The sequence below is a fragment of the Gymnogyps californianus genome, chromosome 14, assembly GCF_018139145.2.
Source record: "Gymnogyps californianus isolate 813 chromosome 14, ASM1813914v2, whole genome shotgun sequence".
Classification (NCBI taxonomy): Eukaryota; Metazoa; Chordata; class Aves; order Accipitriformes; family Cathartidae; genus Gymnogyps; species Gymnogyps californianus.
Window position 1 is genome coordinate 12,966,866 of NC_059484.1, and position 23,652 is coordinate 12,990,517.

General features: G+C 41.1%; 2 protein-coding genes across 3 annotated transcripts in view; one reads left to right on the top strand and one right to left on the bottom strand.

The window, feature by feature from the left end:
- ITK (IL2 inducible T cell kinase) overlaps positions 1-9,329 on the bottom strand; it is a 32,090-nt gene extending 22,761 nt beyond the window's left edge. The window contains exon 1 of one of the 2 annotated variants that reach the window (XM_050905302.1): positions 9,159-9,329. In XM_050905302.1, the coding sequence (XP_050761259.1) occupies positions 9,159-9,329 (171 nt within the window). The remainder of the gene's footprint in view (positions 1-9,158) is intronic. The other variant, XM_050905303.1, reaches the window with a different exon arrangement.
- A 10,562-nt stretch (positions 9,330-19,891) lies between these two features.
- On the top strand, positions 19,892-21,660 carry MED7 (mediator complex subunit 7). Its single transcript, XM_050905523.1, has 2 exons — positions 19,892-19,915; positions 20,486-21,660. Exon 2 carries the CDS (start codon positions 20,505-20,507, stop codon positions 21,195-21,197), a length of 693 nt encoding a protein of 230 aa, XP_050761480.1. The 5' UTR covers positions 19,892-19,915; positions 20,486-20,504; the 3' UTR covers positions 21,198-21,660.
- Positions 21,661-23,652: the final 1,992 nt, after the last annotated feature.

Below are 23,652 nucleotides of genomic sequence, written 5' to 3' on the forward strand. Positions count from 1 at the left end.
TGTACCGTCAACCATGCCTATGCAACCCCATTGCTTTTAAGAACAGAAACACCTGCACTGTTGATACACAGGCAGCAACAGGACAGAAAAAGAAGCAGAAATCCTTTCCACTCAGCTGATTAGGGCTAAGAGTGAAGTAAAAACAGAGAGGGCTCTTGTGTTCCCAGAGCCCATAGCTGTGGCTGAATGCCCACAGGGGTGGATGTCTTAAGTAACAAAGCGACAATTTTATGATGTTACTATTAAGAGCACAGTAACCAATTTTATATATTCCCCGAGCTATGAAGAGCAAAGGGACAGGATCACAGCTGGGAAGCGGCATGGGCTACTCCTGGCTCAGCACACATTCTCGGCTAGCACCTGAGAGCAATGAGCTCAGGCTGACATAAAATGGGAAAAACCCAACAAATCCCACCATAAAAATGTCTGTCTTCAGAATAATTCAGGCTGATTTCAAAATGATTGAAAAAATTATTTAAAGTTGAAGAGTCTTTCTCTCACAGAGCTGTCTCTGAGCTTAAAAAGGCTAAATAAGGTCTAAGTTTGTATGGTCAGATCCTTCAAGATATTCCCTATCAGCTTCCAGGAAAACATTTGAGGCTATTTTTGTAGTTTTACTCTAAATGGCAGGTACTGACCGCTCCTGGAGACAGGCCACTTGGCTCATGGACCTCTGGTGTGATCTACGATCACACTTTTATACTCTCATGTGCTTAAATTAAGCTCTAGGAATAATATAGAAACATATACCTATTGCTTGCTCTGATTTCTCTCCACACAACTCTGTAAGAAAATATTTATCATAGCCATACAGTGTTAAAGCTCTACTTGAGCTATTAAAATGTCATTTTATGGACGATATGAGTACATGGCTTCAAGGCAAGAGGCACCATTACAGGTCTAACCACTGGTAGGAAATAAATGGGTCAACGAACAGACCACTCCAACAGACCTGTCTGTCTCTTTGCAGACAGATTAATATCCATGTGAAGCAGAACCGTTGTGCAAGGTATGCACATCTTCCAATGCATCTCTTCCAATGGCAGAGAGCTCAATTGGCTTGGTGAACTTGATCTTTTTAAATTAGTGACATGTTGCTGCCTTTCAGGTATGATTTTCTTCAGGCCTTTGCTTCAGCTTGCAGAGTCTCCAGTTTATTTGCTACTTAGACTATGGGTCTCTCATAGTCATGTGTTGGTGCTGAGATAGCAATTAAGAAGAACACAGAAAATAATAACTAGGAACTTATGAGATACCACTGGAACAAGATGGACTTATTTTTAATGGTAATTCTCCCGATACAGTATTTTTCCACTGACCAAAAGATTCGAGCATGAACTTGAACCTCCTTGAATACTGTGTTGATACAATTATTTTCTATCCCTTATCATATCCCTTATCTACACATTGTGGTATGTGCTGTTTTTATCATTAATAGTTAGGATATTAAGAACTGTTGATTGCTGGATTGATAGAAATTTTGCCTGAACCCTAGCGTCGTTCAGTGTGTTGGGAGTTCTCTCTCTATTAGGAACAGTGATAGTTTGAGGTTTTATGGGAAATAAAACAATTTAAACAATTTTAAAATGAATTTTGAAACCTAAATTGAGCAATTTGAATTTTAAAAGAAAGTTGTAAGGGATTTTGCATTTCCTCCCAATACTAAGTGCTCCAAAGGAAAATTGGAAAGAGGTGATAATTGATAATACTGAGATTTTCAGTAGAGCTCTGACTGTTGCGTTATGCTTTAATACCTCCAATATACCCCGTTATATTTGGTATTTAAATCCCTAAATGTAGCTGCTTGGTTCACATGTCTATCATGATTATTTTGTCCTCCTACTTGAATTAAAAAAAAAAAAAATTGTTTTACAGCTGTTTTCACATCTAAAGGACATGAAAGTGTTTTAGAGGTGGGCATACCCTGGATGCAGAGTGCATTGAATTGTTAAATGACAAAATCAGCTGCAATCGGTGCTTAAGATGCCTCCATTTGTCTAAGCAGTAGAGATGGAGAAGCACACTTAGGAGGCTGGGGAGGCAGCTGAAGGGCTGTCTGCTTCACTGCTGTAACTCAGGCATGGGCACTCCACTGCAGTCTTCAGTCACTGCCATACCTGACTAAAGCAGTTGCAGCCACTTTTTGCCATGTTTCCAGGGACCTGCAAAGATCTCCTTGATCGCGCCCTCACCTGGAGCACAGGACATGGGAATAGATGCTGAATCACAGCAGGTTCGTACATCAGAAAGTAAGTATTTCATCTGCCTGCGAGACGTTACGGTGCTGCTTAATAATTGTGCTGCCTGCTGTCCATGCACACTGTTTGCATGCCGTCAGTTTGCTCACCATGCAGTGTCACTCCCAATGACTAATTTCAGTATCAAATCTTGTTTACTGAGGCCAGTACTGTTTGTAGCCAAAGCCTGTTCCATGCAAACAATCTCAGTTTGTTATCAATTTACTCAGTTAAATTCTCAGTTTACCTGGGGAATATCTGCTACAGCAGAACTACTCCTACTATCCTTATAAAGTCCTATAGGCCAGATCCAATGTTGCATTTCCACCAAAATAATTTAAAACCAGAGAAATCTAACTTTTTTTTAAAAGGCCAGAGGAGTCAATAGAGCTACGCTGAAGACCCGGACCTCAGACATTGCACACTTAGTCAAGAGTTGGCTGGTTCACTGTTCACTCCTCCAGGCTCACTAAGGTGTCTAATTTTCAGAATTACATGAGCTGAAAACAGAAGACATGCAGGGGAAAACTGAAACCATAACCTTTCTGCAAGGTTTCTATGGTACAAAGTGTACATTTTCATGAGCTGTGTGTATTTAACGTTCAAGTAAAGAGATCCAGTGGAAAAGCACACTTGGCCATAAGAGCATTTTTCTGTTGGCCCATCACAGGGCCTCACACATCTGCAATAGCCCAGTATTTTCACTGAACTCCTATTTTAAGATTGGATGAAGCCACTTCCAATGTTTACATTGTCTCAGGTCCCACCTGAGAGGATTATCAGGGTGCACATCCCTGCTATCAGCGCACGTGGTTGGACAAGAAAATCAATGTCACCATCAAGAAACAAGAAAAAAAAGGAAGATTCCTGGCTTTCAAACGAGCTTTCTAATATGATGGAAATAAGTCTTTTATGTTACATAAAAGCATATGTAGCAACTACTGAATACTGTATAAGTTTCTTCAAAACTATTCTTGACTTTAGCAAAGACTGGGAGGAGTGGATTGCAGTGAATGAAGGATTCAATGAAAAAAGGGAAGCTAAATTAAATCAACTAAATGACATCACTTTTTCATTAAAAAAAGTATAAGCTTTATGAACAAAAAAAAAATCGGTCAGAAAGAATGAAAGAGTATAAAGCAACAGGCAGGCATTGCAACAATATCAGTTACAATGTTGATTGCAATATAAAGCAAAGGCAGGCACTGGAAGCAAAAATGGCCATAGTAGAAAAGTCTAATAAAAGGTAACTATTAGGAAATCTCATATTTATTGTAGTATATTCATATTAGGAGGAATTCCTTCCTCCTTAAAGATATAAAAGAAAACATGGCTCGAAGATCTTGCCACATCCTTCTTGTTCTCCGACAGAAGAAAGATTTGAGCTTTGTAATTTAAAGAAAATGGAATTATCTGACATTTTCTGGGAAGACATTGCTGAGAAGTAATTTTAAAAAATTCTTGAAAGATTAAAGAACAATAAATACCTAGGCAAAGATCTAGTAGGAGCAGAACTGGGTATGCACAGAAAGTGCAAAAAGAAAATTATTATAATCAAATTCTGGAAGATAAAATTAGTTATTCCAGCCAAAAGGAGCTCTTTTTATTACCAGACTCTACCACACATTTGTAGAGTTAGAAAGGCCATAGACACCAGACACAGAACAACCCGCATTTTGCTTGAAGCAATCTTGTCTAGACAATTTCACCACGCTGAATCATGCCACAGAAGTTGTGAACGAGAACTGCAATAGATGGGAACTTTGTAAATATCCAGAAAAACATTTGATAAGATGCATCGGAACAGGTTGCCCAAAGATGTGAAATCTCTGTCCTTGGCTTTCAAGCAGTGGCTAGTCAACGCTACAGCCGACTTGTTCTAGTGTTGGCGATAGTCCTGCTCCGACTATCTAATGTTGGCCCCATGCACGAAGTCCGACTAAATGAATTTAAGAAGTGCCCTCCAACCAGTATTACCATAATTCTGTGATTTCACAATAGAAATGAGGCTCTTTGTGGCAAACAATATGAACTTAATCCTCCCTCAACTCCAATAATACAATTCGGATTATTAAAAAATCCATTTTAAATTTACAGAGGTGTACTAAAGGATTCATTTAACATTAGGCACAGGTTTGTACCTTGTCTCCATCTTATTTAAGGTTGTACTGATTTTATTACATAAAAATTCATTGAAACGAGTGTAGACAGATGCCAAACCTGACTTCTTTGTGGGTGATATGTATATTATTAATAAATTGGTTGGAGATATGCATCAGAAGACAGATGGTATTGCAAATTCTGGCAAGCAAACAAGACTTGTTAATAAATACATGACAAGTTATGAAGAATGACATATCTAATCAGATATGTATTTATTTGGAAGGCAGTCTTTCAAACCATAATTAAATTCACTTTAGATGAGGATTATAGGTTCATGAATGTTAAGGTATTCAGAATACACAAAGCAATGAGAAATGGTACGAACGGTCACTCTAATTAACAGGAACACCAAAACGGCTATCTTCAGAAGCAAAGTCTTAGTCTATTTACATTAGAGTCTTGGGGAAAAAACCAAGTCTTTCCAGGGCAGGATGGACAAGTCGGATTCTGTGTAGAATAATCAAGGTCAAAGGGACTGCTGGACCGAGGAACAAAGGGCTGCTGTTGTTACCGCGGGTAGCTGGACTGCTGCAAGTAACACATGTGGATAATGCAACAGAAGCAGCTGAAGCATTTTTTGGATGCTGATAAAAGGCTTTTCAGCCAAGTTTATTCCTTTGTTCTCCTGGAAGAGGAGACTGAAAGCAAATTTCAAGACACACCAAAGTGCCATCTTTATATCTGAATATCAAAGAACTCAACGAAAGAGCCCAGGACAAGGCTGACTCATGCTATGTGACCTCCTGAGCATCTGACCAGTGTAGGAAGAATAGTGCTGATGTAAATGAAAAGGGAACTCAGTCCTTTTCTGTGTGCTCCTTTCATTGCTGCCTTTAAGAGCTGGACTAGCCCATGAGTGCATGAAGATATAAAATTTAAAAATATTTATGTGCCTGAACTTCCCAGGTGTTAGGTGCAACTTTCCCAGCCCTGCAATACTTCTCAGAATGCCTGTGTAGGGCAAAATGCCTATTCTTGAAGAGGGAAAACTGTGGCGTAGGGACATAGAGCACTTCTCCATAGTTGATGCAGACAGACCCAAGCACTCTCTGCAGGTCTAAGCCATTCCAAGACGAGCAGCCCTGATGCAGAGATCATGTAATGGTAATGGTACCACATTAGCCTGGTACCAGCCCAGAAGACAGTGGCCTATTCACTAAGTGTGGCATCAGCCTCAGACATCTGTGCCACTTTTAGGCTACAGCCAGCTTGAAATACAGGGAGAGATGCTCGTTTCTGGCTGTCCCCATCCAGGTAGGAATGTAACATGCCAAAGACTATGCAAGAACCTCTACTTAGTGTCTGAAATACTAAACTATCTCTCTTCACTCTCCTGTCTGCTAACCTGAAGGATTTACCAAAGACCATAAGCTGTTAGGTGAACGGGATATAGTTAACTCACCAGTTTAAGTGTTTTTGCTAAGTAAGGACATTTGAAACTCTGTCCTAGACACCTCTCCAAAGGGATTCACTTGTCTGCTTCTTCTGCAGTACTGCAAGTGTATTGGCACCCTGAGGCTATCAAATAGTGTCTTCACTGTTGGTTATTCTGGTGAGGATCAAACTCATTGAAATGGTTAAAATGATTACTCCCACATGCTCGTTTACTCACATGCACAGTAGCTATAAAATCAGACCCTGGAAACGAAGAATTTTTGCCCATGGAATTGATTTTCCTGTTATAATAAAGGCACTTCTGATGTATTTTAGTAGAGATGGGCTGAATACATGTGCCTGTTATCAGGGCTTTGCTTTATGTTAAGACAGCCCTGCATTGTGCACTGTGTAATGAATTCCAGAAAACACAGCTTCTTATTGTTGTCAGTTATTGGGGGCTCATTCTCCTAATGAGATATGTAAATCTCTTTCATTAACATTAACGGCGATTGTGTGCTTGGCCCCTGAGGAGAACAGTGCTTTCCGTCCAGCTATGGCCGTTACAATGAAAATGCTATTACAGTTATTGCAAAAATTTGCCTTTATGACGTTGGTTGTCTGGACAGCTTTTGGTATCATTTACAGAACTATCCCTGTACGCCTTCGACCTGTTTATTTCCTTGCTTTGGACTGCTACAATAAATGCTTAAACATCTTTTTATACCCACAGTGTCAAAATGCAGAGAAAGGGACCGGGTGCTCAACTCAGTTAAATACAGGCAAAACACGTAAACCTGGGCTTAATGCATATGCTTTAGTTTAAGCCACTCAGCTGAAATCAGTGGGACTTCTCAAACTGTTAAGCGGTTCGCTAGTTGTTTTACCTGACTTTATGCACAGGCTGTTGTTACTGACTGACCGGGGACCAGAGAGGTGGGTACTGTACAGTACTGAACTCTGAGTACATAAGCCACTGGACAGGTTGGTGAGGGGTTCTTAAAGAAACTCATTGAAAACTCTCATAGCAAACATCCACACAGAGATTCCCCTTGAAAAATACATACTTTAAAAGCCCACACAGTTGCTGGCCCCATCTATATGGTACAGTATGCATGCCTGAGGATACTCCCCATCGCTGCAGCCAGCTGGCAGAGAACAGCGATGTCCCTACCACTCTGCCTTAAACCTCCAGAGCAGGGGGACCATATGCAAACTGCCTCCTGGCAGTGGTGACAGCCTGTGCTAACCCCTGCCAGCCCCACAAATCATCTGAGAGAGTCCCCGCGGAGCAGAGCCAAACCTGTGCCAGGGCCTGTGCTAGAGAATCGATGTCAACGCCTGCACACGCTCCTCGGTCCTGGTTCACTCACGGGGATGGGCATAGCCCATGTGCCGGGCAGGTACCATAATTTTCCCTTCACTAGCTGTGAACTCAATTGCTGGGGTTTCACTCCATTCTCAGCACAAAACAAAAGGGTACTTGCATGAGCTGCCCTAAGCTTTCCTCTCCAGAACAGCAATGACCTGACCACATGGAGGTCTCACCAGGATGGTCTAATTTTGGGGAAGATTACTGAGGAGGCTGAGGATCGGTTTTGGGAGTATTTCACAGGACAAATTCTTTTATCCCAATTTTGTATGAAGTTCTATTCATGTAACAACCTGATTTTGACAGTTTGTGTCAGAAAAAAATCAGCGTTTCATGGAAAATCAGCCCTGTAATTACAGATATACCCACTGTCCCTCAAATGTGTATAAGGGCCTAAAGTTACATGTGTGTTTACATATACATGTCTACACATACATAGTATGTGCATGTTTAAAATACATAATATGTAACATAAAGTAGATAATATACCAAACCCTCATCTCACCTAATTGACCTTTAGGAAGACTAGGGGAGAAAATTTCCAGAGACACTCACATAGCGTATGAAATCTATGCCCCACTGAAAGTCACCGAGTCAGATTTTCCAAACTATTTCAGTGTCTAAAGATGCCGACAGACACCTACTGCAATTCCGCAAAAGGATCTAGGCAAAGTGTATGTTGAATTCATCTCAAGTCCACCAAGACTCAGAAAGCACCAAAGAAAACTGGTTGTGAAGATTTCTCTAAATACCTAGAACAGAATCACTTAGATGCTTTTGAAAATTTAACTGAGAATAATTAAGTGGAATAGTTATAAGGGAATTAAAAATCTTAAAATAACAGTATTTGAAAGACAGTTTGGAGAGCAGACAAGGAGAGTCTCAAACCAAATATAGACACAGTCCGCAGCAATAGATATTATCCTATTTAAATATGGAGGTACGAAAAACATGGACTATAAAATAAAAGCAAGAAAAACATTTTGTTGGGCATATTTGAGAGACATAACTTGCAAGTAAAAATGACTGTTAACCCTTAAAGCTGGTATCCAACCTCAACTAGGTTATGATAAAATAGAAGGGCACATCATACTTCGCTTTTCACGTTGGGTTCAGTTTTAACTTAATTTCCTGCAACTGAGCAAGATCAGATGGTCTGAAGTTGCCAGTGCTGGACAGCAAGGCAGCACGATCCCCAATTCTGCTCTGCGTACAGTAACAGTGCCTAAACATAATGGATTAACAGCATGTTCAATGACTGTTGGAAAACAAGCAATATTATTTACAACCCTAATGAGGCTCAGCAAACATCCAGCTAAATAGAAGAAGGAAATAATTCTCACTTCATTAGAACACTTAGCACAATGGGGTGCGCAGATTGACTTCTAATTTTCTTCATATTTAGCAAATCAGGGAAATGCAAGCTTGGGGAAACAATGCCTAGTCTGAGCATGGATCTCATCATCGCATCCCTTCTGAAGCTAACTCCGAAGACTAGACATGTTACACATGGCAGCTGAATTTATTTTAAAATGCAAGACTGGTCTCCTACCAGCCATCAGTCTGCTGCCCTGAAGAAAAGAATGAGAGAGTGAAGATCTGTGGATGACTTTTTTTGCAGATGTAATGAGGGTACACTTGTGATCTTTGCAATACGCCACTGCAGGTCACCCCTGTACTCATGTGAACTGCCAGGCACACACTCACACAGCTGTTACACACACCGGTTATAACAGCCCGTGCTAAATTCCTACAACAAAACTAGATCCTTTCTACAAAATAGCAAGGTAGTCTTATTCCTCCATGCACACCAAATGCCCACTGACCAGACGCTCTAAATGACCCGTTTGACCATTCCACCATTTTCAGTGAATGGTGCTGTAGTAAGGACCAGAAATGCTAATAAAATTTAACAAAGATCATCCTTCCCTCCATTAGCATCCCTCCCTTCCTTTAACAAATTTCATCCTTCCCTCCATTACTCTGAGAGAGAAAATGGCTGACATACATACCCCATGGCGATCTTCATAGTAAGCCAACTTGGATTTGGTTAAGACAAAGAAGCGCACTTTAAAGTTGGAGGGTGAAGTCCTTCTCTTCTGCTGGGATTTTTTGATCAGCAGTTCCTCCAGGAGCACGCAGTTATTCATGGCTGAGCCAAAAATGGTCCTCTCCCAGGACATGGGATGCCCGCCCTACGTGCTGAGTGCCCGTCCAAGAAAGAGACACAAGAAGGAAGACAGTTAATTTAAAAAAAAAAAAAAAAGGTGTTCAAAAGGCAGCGTAGGTGCTTTGAGCTTTATCTTCCCATCTACAGCAAAGCTTCCTTTCTGTCAAACCATAACCACATCCTCTCTGAAGTCACAAAACGAACAGCACATGTTGAAATATACGCTAAGGTAAATGTTATGGAAAAAATAACACTTGATGGACATTCAGTAGATGTGAGTCAATGATTAAGGATTAATTAAAAAGGGGTGTGGCATGATTAAGCATCTGTCTCCTATTCGCCCATTTAGTAAATACAGTTATAAATGCACACACTGAATCTGGATGTATAGGATGTGTGTCTCTCCTGTCCTCTTAGAAGTAGGTCATGCATCCATATTTCTTTTTTGAAGGAATGGTGCCTTCCCATTTAGGAGTATTTAACAGTTGACTGCATGTCTCAGAGATTTCATACAAGTTATTTTGAGGACGTTTCCCACATAACATGGAAGTTCCTACTATGTAAGCAAAGAAAATGATATCCAGGATATACTTCTATAAGGAATGATAAATATTTGTAGTTGTTAGATAGTTGAACTGAAAACAAATAAGTTATAATAACTTATAACTAATAAATTATCATTGGTTACTATTTACTGATTACTGATTGCTTCAGGTGCAGTCTAATTAGTCTGTGGCTGGATGTTCCAGGAGGCACAGGCACGACATGCTTGCTGCGGATGCAATCAAGACCAGTGTAATCAGCAGTGAAGCGAGCACAAACATCAAACCAAGCGCAACTGCTTTCCTCAGGACTTCAGGGCACCATTCGGGGCAGTCTGCACCAGGCTAAATATAGAATTATAAAAAAATTAATATGTACCTAATGCACTCAGTACACCACCACTTATATTTTAAAACAAATGTAATTCATTTTTCTCTGCTCTTCCTTTTTTAATATTTTATTTTTTTATTAGTGATGTATAATTGTATTGCTGATGCTATTGAGGATTGGAGAGATGGAGTCTAGTGGAATATGGGGAAACTGCAAGACAAGTACTTTCATTCATTGGGTATTTCTGATATAGTGTAAATCATTTACCAGTGCTGACTTTTGCCTTTAGTTTAACGTGGCATTAGGGTATAAGGAGATAGCTCCCTATTGCTGATGTATTTTTAGAGCTGTATGCAAGCTCCAAAGAAGATACTTTGTTATTTTAAATTCAGTTCATGAGGAAAAAAAACCTGAACAAATGTCAGAATTGCAAACTGTTTAAATGAAGACTTGGATTTTATAGGGCAGTTCTTAGACAGACTTGGGAACCATATTTCTCAATAGAATGTAATGGTTATCCCTCCCAAAAAAAGAGGTGGCATATCCCTTCCTTGCTGTGTTGTTATATTGTTTAGGCAGCACGTTCCAGGGATCATCAAACGTTCCTTACCAATTTTGTTCAATGCTAATTGAGAACCTGCATTTGCCATAAAAATACAATTTAAAGATATCACTTGACGTACAGATCTGTAAGAGAAGTTGCAAAAAGCAATGCAGTATCATGGAACAGAAACAAGGACAAACAGAAGCTGTTGTGCAGTTGATCCCTATATATATCTATCTATCTCTATGCGCTGTCCTGCTGAAGATGAGATGCAGCATATATTGAAACATTTGTTACGCATAAGTCTAGCGAAGCTATGTTTCGTTTCTTGGCAGAGTGACTGAGTTCCAAGGAACTCGTGTGGTTGAACAAGAAAGATGACACAAGCTTGTGATCTCCTGAAAAATCGTCACTGCTGCCAAGGGGGATTTCATATCTATTTGTAGACTAGGATCAATACTTGGCCCAAATTTCCCAATTCTTCTACAAAACAGTTTGTCGCATGTAATGCATATATATAAAAAATTCAGTGTCTGCTGTGAGTTTTCTAAAATCATACTCTGTGTAAACAGCAGCTATTTGGATACTTCCAGACCTTGTTTAGGTGCTTGCACCTCTAAAATCTAAGACCACTTTTGTGTGCATATAACTTTCCTCATGCTTGAGAATTTGCTGGTTTAAACTATGCTCCGAGATCCTTTCTTGTAAGTAATAAACCAAAACATAGGCAGTAGAGTGCCCTGACAAACTGTATATGGACTTCATTCTGCTAGCAACAGTGAATCCCCCAAAAAAGGCTGTTGATCTTAATAGCATTTCATTTGATTTGTGTCAGTACAGATGAATTCATAACCACAGTTTGTAATGTCATTGCATTTTTAGCTAGGAACACTTATTTAGAACTATGTGATTCTTTCTAGACTCTTCTTTGCACTATCTGTAGTGTGTTAAGGACTTTCTGAAAAGTCTTTGTAGCTTGGGCCAAGGGGGGGTTGCAGTCTGTTGGCGGAGATGTACATGTTGTCTTCTCAGAAAATTGAATATAAATAGAAATGCAAGGGTGTGACATTGCAGCTCTGCAGAAAAAGCAAGGCGTACAGGACAGCAAAGAGATGAGATGCCAACACGTAGACCTCTGAGGGGAGCAATGCTGCTGGAGATGAGAGGATGTGGGGGGAGACGAGATTCCGCAAGGGTGGTAAGTGCAGGGAGAGCTAAGAAATTCTTTGAATGTAGTGACTGGCAGCTTGATTTCTTCATGAGATAAGAGATGAGTTAGTGGAGGGACATGAAGAGGGGAGCGATTTGATCAAATGTTCAGATAGCGGGCTTGGCAACTGCACTTCATTTGGTGTAAACATGGCATGATGCAATGCGTTGTAGGAGGTCTGACGGGAAGATGTGGCGAGGGTCAAGGCAAGAGAGAAACAAGGAGAAAATGAGATTTGGCTCTGCACGTGGGAAAACTGGAGAGACTGAGCTGCTGTGGAAGAGAAGGTACAGATTTGATACAACACGTAGAAAGACAGACACACACAGTTGTAAGAAAATAATCACAGATTTTGGCCTGGAGTAATAGAGAATCTGGTAGTTACATCAGAACTAGCACGCTTTAGCAGACGAGATCAGCCATTCTGAGCTTTCCATGGCGAGTGCAAGCTGATGATAGGCCAGATATTAGACAGGGAAAAAGAAAAAGAATGACTGTAAGGAAGGAAAGAAGTCAACAGAGCCAGATTCGGGTGTCACTGACATAGACACAGGAGCTGATTTCAGTGACAGCTGCTAACTATTTCTGTTTTGCAGTATCTTTATCAACTGATAACTCTTCACTGTTGAACTGGGGAGGAAGGTAGGGACTGACGTATTTTTGTATCTGCTCTTGCCACAGATCTACCCCTTCATGTTCCTTTTTCACTTTAATCCCAAACCCCATGTGTGGCAAACACCCAAATATTTGAGCGTAGCAAGTCAAAACCAGAATATGAGTGCTCTCTAAGTCTAATGAATATATATACACGTTGACATGTATATACAAAAACATATGGTCTAAGAATTGTATTTATATTTAATTACATAATTACATTTATGAGAGAGTAACTTGCTTATGTATATTTTAATTTTATTTAATTTCAAAGATCACGATGTCTTGTCCAATTTTTAAATAAAATTCTTTGCTGCTTTCAAGACATTAACTGTAGACATAAATCATATGTCATCATCCACCTGGGTGACTAACATGTTATAACCCTTTTAAACAAAGCCTCAGTCATTTAAGGGCTTCAGGACCCTTCTACAGTAGAGTAGGAGATAGCTATAGATACAGATATATATAGAAAGAGATATAGTTAGGTAGAAATACCCCACTTGTCTAAGACCAAGTTGGCTCCAGAGCTGGAAGATGTGAGGACAAGTCTGTAGAGCTCTCTATACAAACTGCACAGCCTTCCTGAAAGGGCTTCTTGGGTCAGATGATAGAATACCCGCTAACACAAGTATCTCACTTCTGGAACCTGATCTTGTATGACGGTGCAGTGATACACTAAACGTATGAGCACACTCCTTTTCTTCAAGGCTTTTGGCACCACTATATAGTGCATGGTACAGAAATTCTGTATACTTAATAGAAAGGAATTAAATAGACCTGTCCTAAGTATCTTAAACCCACTGTAAGTCTATCCCTTTAGACGAGGAGACAAAGCCTGATGAATTTTTTAGGTATCCTACATCTTCTCTGCTTGGGTGCCTCTATAAAGCCTGCTACCGTGTATCCTTTGACACTTTTCCATCCATATGCAGGAAAAACGGAAATATTTTCAATTTTTCTGATTTAAGTTTGAGCTGCTGTGTGCACTAAATATTCCTCTGTGCTGGGCAAGTTGAGGCTACAGATGAAGTTGTGCTTATCAACTGTGGCCTCAGTGCGCTCCTTTTTTTTCTTTTAAACACCTTTGTTCTTCCCTTGCTACCTCCTGCAAACTGCTCTATTTCTTCTCTGAAAAATGTTATTTTAGGGATTGGATTTTTTCTTAGGGGATTTACCCAGATTATGCAGTTCACAGTTTTATTACAGCAGACTGTGGAAATCTCCCCACCTGCACATCCTGCTCTGATACCAACGCTTAAGTCCTGAAGGCGGCAGAGAAATTTATAAAGTTAAATATAGATAGTTTTTGGTTTTGTAAAAAAACAGACCGGAAGGCTGCAACTATATCTTCACTCTCATAAAACGACCTGTTTACTTCTACCATGTGTAATATTTGGGCCAGGTTTACTGCCTGGGTGCCAGCTCTTTTTTTTCACCAGCTGTTCAATATGATGATTATCATTCAACTTCCAAGCTTCCAGAATTCAACCCATTTTGCTACTTAGCTTTTTTAGAGTGTGAGAAACTCTATTTAGGTTACTCAGCTGTCTTGCTTCTTTGGCAGTTCATTATCACCCCAATAAACATGTCTCCAGTAGACCTAAAGAACAAGACAGAAAGCTGCAGAAAAAGGGAAGAATTAGCCCGGTCTTTATGAGCCAGATGCATCCAGCTTTCCTCTAGGTCTTACAACTGCACCTTTGAATCCGCTCACACTGCTCCCAGTGACCAAGGGAGTTGCTCTTGTGGAACCAGAGCAAGATTCTCCCGTGAACTGTTCAGGAGCCCTGGGAAAGTAGATGCCTTGTTCTGAGCATCTGCTAGGAGGATGTAGTGAATTATCCATGATTTGAATGCCTGAAGCGAATCACTCCCAGGCTTACTGACATTGGCAGTAACATAGAGAACATGTTTTATACTGGTGAACTTGCACAGGGTTAGGACAGGCTCTTCCGTGATGAAGGTACAAATAATCCTTTGCTCAGCTGTTCTCTCTTAGGCAAAAATGCAGAAAGGAAAACCTAGTTTCATCGGGTCATACCCAAACTGGGAATTTGTTCCAGCTCCTTTTATTAGTGCCTGCCTATCGTGGTTCCTGTCTGTTACTATTTCCTTCTGAAGACAAAGGCATGACTTAACACTGCTGGCAAAACTGCAGTGCTGCAAATCCTGCAGTTTATTCGGGCAATATGACATGTTTGCAGCTACCCAGGTTGCTGATGGCTGGACAGGGATTACTTCTTCATGCCATGCAGACACATTTTTTGAGACATGTTCATTTACAAATTAGAATAGACAGTCACCACAGGCATGTGACCAAGTAAAGACCCAGCATTAATGTCTGGCTTAAAAATCAGGTAGGGGGGTTGCTTCCAGAAACAATATTAAGACTATAAGCACAGGAAAGAGTGCTGGCTGATTCTATCAAAATGTGCCTGGATTTTGGGCCATGTCAATTTATTAACCAGTAGTGAGATAACCGTTTCATTGCTAAATACCCATACAGGCTCTGTGCTGAGATTTGAATCTGTTTGAATCTGGTAATAGGCTGTATAGCAAGAAACAGTTCAACTGCCGTGTGCATTGAAGACTGGTGTGCCCCAATTTTTACATGACGGAAGCATTAAACTTCTTTCCTACATTAGTAGGCACACCAATAGGCTGCAGCTGATATTTTAGTCTGAGGAGTCAGAAAGAAAGGACAGCACAGCACTGCACTGCAAATTCATTAATTCCCAAAGCCACAGCAGGAGATAGGGAGATGGGGATTAACCACAGCAGATGGAGACATAAAGCTTGCTTAAGTCCCCTTCACCCCCAACAGGCTCCTTTTCTCTTCCCCTCCTCCCTGGTATATCCTGCAACAAAGCCTAGAACAATCACCAAAAAAGGAAATTCCTGTGCTCATTGCTTAACTAGGCTGTAAGATATAACACTCAACCTAAACCCAACAAGAGACTGGAACTGAGTTTCATTTTGGGGTTTTTTTTTCAGACAATGTGGGAAAAAGCACCACACTTACTTACTATTTAGAGTGCAATAGCGATCAAAAATGGAAGAAATATGTTCTAGCACAGAAGAGAGCAGCGCTGTTCTAAGACCATGCATGAAAATGGGGTTTGTATTTACTGTGCTTGTAAAATGCTTGGATTCAAATTCTGCTAAAATAACTTAGCATACTGCAATGGCACACACTGTACACACTGCTGCTGAGTTAACAGAACTGGTATGCCTGATAATGAAACATGCCAATTTGCCTAAAATTAGTTATGAAGAAAAACAAAATAAACTTAACTAAAGCAATAAATTAAGATGTTGTGTCTTTGAGGCAGAGAATATCATTGTACTGATTCACCATCTGCTGAAGGGGTGTCCAGGTTCATTCCCACGATTTGGAGATGCTGTAGGAATTGTGCTGTATTATCAGTGGTAGGCTTGTACTGGATAGCGTCCTTATTTCAGAAAAGAGCTGAAATGTAGCAGAAAGCAAATTGTACAGTGCTACGCATGACACTCACCAGCATTCTTAATTCCTCATTTGGAATCACTGTAAAGAGAAATGCTAGCAGCTCCCCATAGGCTGGGAAGGGTCATCCATGGGTCTTCTGAGAATCACCCATTCTACCAAGAACAAGACTGAAACCCTTTTTTCTTCTTTCATTAGTTGACGTTATATCCCCTCTGTCTTGGCCACTGCATACAAACTGGGAAAATGACTCAAGAAGATCACAGAGATCGTATAAAAAACACAAGTTCTTGGCCCTCCACTGTCTTCTACTTTTTGAAGTCACAGCATTTTACATCCTTGCTGCACAGTTCACTGAGTGCAAGGCACTAGAGAATCAAGCTCAGCTCCTGATAAAAGAATGTGAAATCAAAGTCTGGAAAGTCCAATAAAACCAAAGGTGTATTAGTACCTCCTACTACATGGGTTTTCTCGTGCATCTCTGGAGGCAGTGCTTTTTATTCCTTGCCTGTCTTTCAGGGTATGATGTAACAAGATGATTTGAGACAAGCTAAGAGCCTGCTGCCACAGAAACAAGGAAAACCATTCCCTTCACCATCTCCCCGACCTCCTCCCTTCCTCCTGTCTATGCGCTCTCCTCTCTTAAAAGCTCGCCCTGATGCTCACAGGATAGACAGCACAGTGACTTAACTCACTAGACAAGCTGAAAACTTAATTTTTTACAGTAATGTTTTCTGTGGAGTTTGGAGTTGCATCAGTTTACTTTGCAATACAATGCCTGACAATGATGGTACAAAGTAGTGAGAAGAAAAGACTGCACAGCCAGAAGTCGGGGGCTGGAGGAGCAGTGAAGGAAGGAAGGAGAGCGGGACCAGGAGGAAAGAGTAGGGGAGGAGGGTGAAGGAATGAGACGTCCCTTTCCAAAGCAGAAAACTTTTTAGTTGCAGCATGGAACTGCATCCTTGCCTGTATTTGAAAACCATGCTCTCAGTTCCATATTTCTGTGCCTTGGTAAGATCTGCATTTCCATCCTGGAGTACTTTCGCTTCTTCAAAATGATTATTTGGATGTGTTCAAGTAGTACTTAGAAACAACCACCATGTTAAAAGAAAAAAAAAAGATAAGCCATCTCAGATTGCTCTGGCTGATAGTACATGATTTTCTGCTCCGAACTGTTTAGATTCTCAACTGACAAGATCACCAGCTGATGAAAGAAGCAATGTGGTATAGTATTTTGATTTTGTGAATGAAGATTAAAGGTCTCTTTAATCTTCCTGCTGATCCCAAAGGATCTTGTGGCTTAACATGGAGAGTTTGAATGACTGGTTTGTGTCAAACACCAAGCCTGTGACACGGGAGACTACCAGAGTCCCAGTTCAATGCCTGCACCCAAAGCACTCCTTCACTCTGCGGAAAACCTAAGTTCCATAGCCGTGGTAGGGAAGTGGCAACTGGTGGCAACTTTTTAAACTTCTTCATTCTTTAACTTGTTTGGTTTTTTTAAGTCTTGTCAAAATAATTAAAGCATACAATATTTATTTTAGAATCAAATTACCTTTTGTGCCTTCCAGTTTTCTTAAAGGTGGCTCTTACTAACAGACTGTGTACTAGCACAACTCCTACGTTTCAAAGGGATGGTTAGCCCAGGTCCAGTGAAATGCTGAAAACTGAACACAATATGGGCAAACCACTTTATGCTGTTACATTTCTTCTACACTGTGCTGCCCACCATGGCTGCCCATTAGGATATTTCTGCACAAAGAATAAGAGCTTTCTGTACCCAGGCTCCTGGGTCTGAGCAAGCCATTCACACTCGTGACATTTCAGTCCGTATGAATGTGTTTCTGAAAAGAACACTAGATTAATTTACATCTTGGGGCACCACAAAATCCTTAATGTGAGGACCTTTGTCTCACTTCTTAAGTAGAATCAATGGCATCAAGGGCAGAAAGTGTGAAGATACTGCTTCAGATATCAGATGGCATCAGATCTGTCAGTCTAGAGACTATTGACAAATACAGATTGTGCCCAGATCAATTTACTGTCTGTTTTCCCTAAATCAAAGTTGTAAGTCATTACCAAATGGCAAGAATACCCTCCTTTGGACAATATGCATAAATTGAGGCCCAGTTACTTAAAAAAAAAAAAATCCTTGAGCCTATATTTGAAAACATAATATAGGCCATATCCATATATACATATACATGGATAAATACTAAACTATAATCCCACTGACGACATCAATCTGTGTGAATATAAAGGACAAACCTTTAACTCAGACTAAGTAATGAAGAGATATGAGACTAAGAAACAATGTAATAATTAATCAGCAATATCATGTAAAATGTGTAAATACTGTACAGCACTGCCAGAGAACAACGGCATCGAACTTCATAACGGGAGAGACTTCTTCAGCAAGTTCACTAAAGTTGCTTCCTATGTGACAGACACTCGCTACATCATCTGAGAACAAATGTCTCCAAGGGGGTCATTTCCTCCCCAAAATATACTTTGCTTACAAATGAAAATAGAGCAGCCTATTTTGCAGCCAGGGTTGCACTCACTGTCAATTGTAGAGTGCTGTTTTGCTTGGAATATTTAAATATATATTCAGATATTCAGTAAAATGTGAGCTGTAAATTTTTTCAGGTTTTCTAGTCAAATAAACCTAACTATTCTGGAGTTTCTTTGCATTGTTTTAGAAATAATTAAGAGGATCCAAAGTAATTATCATTCATTCGAAACTTTTTTTTGGTGAAATGATCCATCCCGAAAAGTGAATCTGCAAATGATACTGCGTGTGCACGCAACGCGTCCCTGTCAGACAAAGGCCATTGCTGCCATCTGCTGAGGAACAGAGAAAACGGGACATAAATGGCCAACTGTCAAAAATCCTTTCCTGTTGGCCATTTCAGGGAGAAATTCCTGCAGAGGTGATGCCAGCAAGCCCAACCCCCCGTGATCCACAAGGTGAAAAACTTAAATCCACGATTTTTCCTTTAACTTCTCCTAAAACAAAACTGAAAGAAAAACAATGGAGCCCAGCTGCTTGTTAAAGTCTTTATGTGGCCAGGTGTAGTGCATTCAGCTGAATGTACGATGTGAACACTTTCCAGGGTAACATTTTCATTTCATGACCGGGGTAATGCCGGCGTTTCTGATGTGTGGAAGCACTACATACCATATGATCACTACATACCGCACGATCACACACTACACGATCACTATGTAATTCAGTGGTTAATGTTTAAGAATTGTGTTGCCAGATCCCGATCTAAATATGTTCCTTTAAAGCAGTCCGTACTTCCCAGCAGCAGGGACGCACGGACCCAAGCGCCTGCCTCCAAACACTATTTCACCGCAGCGGGGAAGTCTCCAAGCGCGGCCCCCAGGCCTGCAAACGCCGGGCTGGTCGCTCCCGCTCCCACAGGCCTCTGGCCTTGCCGCCTCAGGAGCGGCTTCTGGTGAGGGAGCCCCACACTCCTAGGAGCCCCACAACAGCAGTCGGGATGCGTCCCCGGCCCCCCCCCACCTCCGGGACAGGGCAGCGCCTCGCAGGGCCGTGGCCGGGCAGCACGGCCCAGCAGCCCGCGCCGTAACGCGCACGCCGCCCTCCTCACTCAGCAACGGCCCGCCCCGTCCCGTGGTGCTTGGCACCGCCTCCCGACGGAGCTCCTGCGTTGAGTGGAGGAAGCTTCTGACCGGTGTTCGGGAGGACCAATCAGAGAGTGCCGCCCCGAGGTCGGCGAGCCAATGGAGGAGAAGGGAAGCGGGCCGCTGGCCGGAAGCGGGGTGTCGGCCGTTGTGCTGAGGGCCGCGGGCGCGGAGCGGGGCTGTCTCCTCCGCGGGGTACGTGGCTGGTCGGCGATGGCGTCTTCTCTCTTCAGCAGTGGCCTGGCGAACCCGCGGCGGGGCTTGGGCCTTCCCAGAGCCTGGCCCGGCCCGGCCCGGCCCGGGGCAGGGCAGGGCAGGGCAGGGCAGGGCAGGGCAGGGCGGCGGCGGCGGCTGTGGACGCGGACGCGGGGCGCGAGGCCGCATCCTCACCTGAGCGCGGTGCTGGCCCGCCGCCGGGCTGCGCGGTTTCCTCTCTCGCGGGGCACGGTGTTAGCGGGCCAGGCCTCAGCTAGGGAAGGGGTTCTCTCCTCTCTTCCTGTGGCTGCTCTGTTTACAGGCTGGTGTTTCATGGTTCGAGAAATGAATGCTTTATGTGCTTCTAGGGAAGTTAATCCTGCTAAAAGCATACCTTAGTGAAAAGCTAACATGGATTTGTTCGGGAGTTTCCTGTTTTCTACACGTTGAGATGGCTTTCTTCTGGCTCATTTTCTCATAGCCAGCTGTCTTATGTTGCCTTTGTTTCTATTTATATGATGAGGTTGTCACACAAATTGTTTAACATGTATTTCTTGGGACATTCCCTAGGTGTTCTCATCTGGCAAAAATGGGTGAACCTCAGCAAGTGAGTGCCCTTCCTCCGCCTCCAATGCAATATATAAAAGAATATACTGATGAAAATATCCGTAAAGGCCTGGCTCCAAAGCCACCTCCACCTGTGAAAGACAGTTATATGATGTTTGGTAATCAGTTTCAATGTGATGATCTGATTATTCGACCCTTGGAGAGCCAGGGTATTGAACGGTTACATCCTATGCAGTTTGATCACAAGAAGGAGTTAAGAAAACTTAATATGTCTATCCTGGTCAACTTTTTGGACCTCTTGGATATCTTGATAAGGAGTCCAGGGAGTATAAAGCGAGAGGAGAAACTGGAAGACTTGAAACTGCTTTTTGTTCACGTCCATCATCTTATAAATGAGTATCGCCCTCACCAAGCTAGGGAGACACTGAGAGTCATGATGGAGGTGCAGAAACGTCAGCGTTTGGAAACAGCAGAGCGATTTCAGAAGCACTTAGAGCGAGTTGTAGAGATGATTCAGAACTGCCTGGCTTCCTTGCCTGATGATCTGCCTCATTCAGAGGGAGGACTGAGAGTGAAAGCGGAAACAATGGATACTGATGATGGCAGCAACTGTATTGGACAGAGTGAAAAGCAGAGAGAGCGTTCTGGTGGCAAGAGAGATCAGGTTTTAGACAAAGATGCAGCTATGTGTAGCATTATTGATGAAATGACATGAAGAAAACACTGGTTTTTTGTTAGCTCACTGTAGTGAGAGGCAGAATGGATTCCGATGGTATATGTTGTATTTTGTTTTGCTGTTGTACAAGCAGGCAAAGCGTTTATTTTACACCTGTTGGAGGTTGTGAGTGACTATGCAGATGAAAATGTTCAATATTTTATGAGCTGTGTGTTTATTGGTAGAAACAAAAAAGTATACTTTTTGTTAAATGTATCATGTGAGGTGGAAGCCACAGATTAAAGTTAGCTTTTTCTGTTGTATTTTCATTTGTCACTTTCTGCTTTTTTGGGTATGCTTCATTGTTTTTTTAAATTGCTTTATAGTGTGGAAGCAAGTAAGGGATCTGACTGAGAGGAATTGCAGTTGACAATTCCTCCATTTCTAATAAGTGCAAGTTTACAATTTCAGTGGGTGCTTTCAGGAATGCATAATTCAGTATTAAAAATAAAATCAGTGTCAAGTCTGCAAAATCCATTCCTTTGTAGCTTTGTAATAATACAACTGTACTAAAGAGAACCTAAACCTTCCTTTGTTACAAATGTAATGTGGTGTAATTTGCTATATAGAGACACATTGGCAGGAATCTCAACAACTAGATGAATTAAAATTAATTGGATTTTAATTTTCTTAGATGTCAATCATAACCAGTCTTGAGGTTACAAAAATGCCTACTTTTTTTTTTCCACACATAAATGCTTAGACTAACTTATATTTCCTGCATAATTAGTATACATGCATGAAGTGAATCATTTTGCAGTGCAGATGCTTTGTATTTGCCTTTTAGGTGAGCTCTGTGCCTAGCTGAGCATTTTTCTCAGGAAGGAGGGTCTGATTGGATAATTAGCGGTTATACTAATGGAGAACAACTGAGTTTGAAAGGACCAGCAAGTATTCCATCAAGTGGAAGCTATATCAACTGTGTTTAAAGAATATTTGAGTCGGATCAACTGCCTATTGCAAGAGGAAAAGAGTGATTTGATAGTGAAGAAGTGGCTTCTTTACCCTGCCCCTCCTGTCAGGGAAATCCTGCTTCTGTCTTTTTGCCATGTAACACCGTAGTATGGATGTTTTCTAAAGTATGTACAGCAGCTAAAAACCAGGTAAACTTTATGGGTGAGGGAACTTGCACAAACTCTGTTTTTAACAGTGATTTAACAAGCTGTGTCTCTGTTTCATTTGATAATTCTGTTTTCAGAAATGTTACTTAAATGGGCAGGCAGAAATACTTAGCTGTTGGGTGGTGGGGATTGAACTTAGTGCAGATAAAGGTGAAATGAACTGAAGCGAGTTTATGACTCACTGGAGGACATCCTCTGCTATTTAAGTGCACATGACATCGTAAGTAACCAAGACGTAGAAACGTTTTTTTTTAGAAATGTATAAATAATTTCGCAAAGTTAACACTTTTGTCCTTTATTCAACCACCACTGTTTCCTTCTTTCTCCCCAGACTAGATCTAAATTGTATTGTTTGTAGGTAACTAAAACGGTTGCAAGTGAGCAGAATTAATTTGGTATCTACTTTGCAAATGCTGTTTCATGTGGAAGATATGAAGAAACATTTAGTGCCTCCTGGATAAGAGAGGTTGTGCACTGTGGAACTACAGTTCATCACAGATGTTTTAACTTTGCCATTCAACAAGAACTGTCATAGATGCTCAATGGTTTTCTGTTGATTTTTGTCTAATTTTTATGCTTTTAATAAAGTCGTAGGCCTGGGTACCATAGTTTCAAAATACTACAAAAGCTGGGTCCTAGCAGCAACTAACAATTGCAATGAAATTTTTTGTGAAATCATTGAGGTAAACAGGGATCATGTCATTTAAAACTACTTAAGGCTGTTTTCACTTTCCAAAAAGTTTCACGAATAATTTATTTTTTTTTTTCTATGTTTAAGGCAAACCCTTAGAAAGCTGTGGAAGGCTTCCTGGGCTTTTTTCAGCCAAAACATTTACTTTTTCCTCCGTTGTCAGGTCAAAGCAATGATAGTTTTCCCTTTTTCTGTTACAACTTTGGTTTTGGGAAAACAACGGACTGTAGCTGCAGTGAAGGCAGTGGGTGGCATATGCCTGTTAGTCTAGAGAAATGGACGTTTCACATTTTGTAGGATGATGTGACTCACTGACTAGCAAATTTGATTATGAATGCTGTCTTCTCTAGTGTGTTAATTCACCTGCTTCTGATGATGAGATCTTTCCTTACCTCAGCAAACCCTGATTTTATTTTTGGATGTGATAACATTTGAAGTATTCTACCCCTGAAATGTTAATGTATACAATATGTGTTGGATTATACATGCCTTATGAAACTTGATGAGAGAAAGTTAACATCAGGTGTTAAACAGCATTTTGTTGGATGTTTCCTTAATTAGAAAAAAGGAAGGAAAAAAGCCCAGCCCTTCTATTACACTATCTGAACAAGCACAGGGATAACAGAAGTATAGTGTTGTGGTT

Bases quoted from the DNA above. Each gene is read 5' to 3' on its own strand.
- MED7 (XM_050905523.1), top strand. From the start codon at position 20,505: ATGGGTGAACCTCAGCAAGTGAGTGCCCTTCCTCCGCCTCCAATGCAA.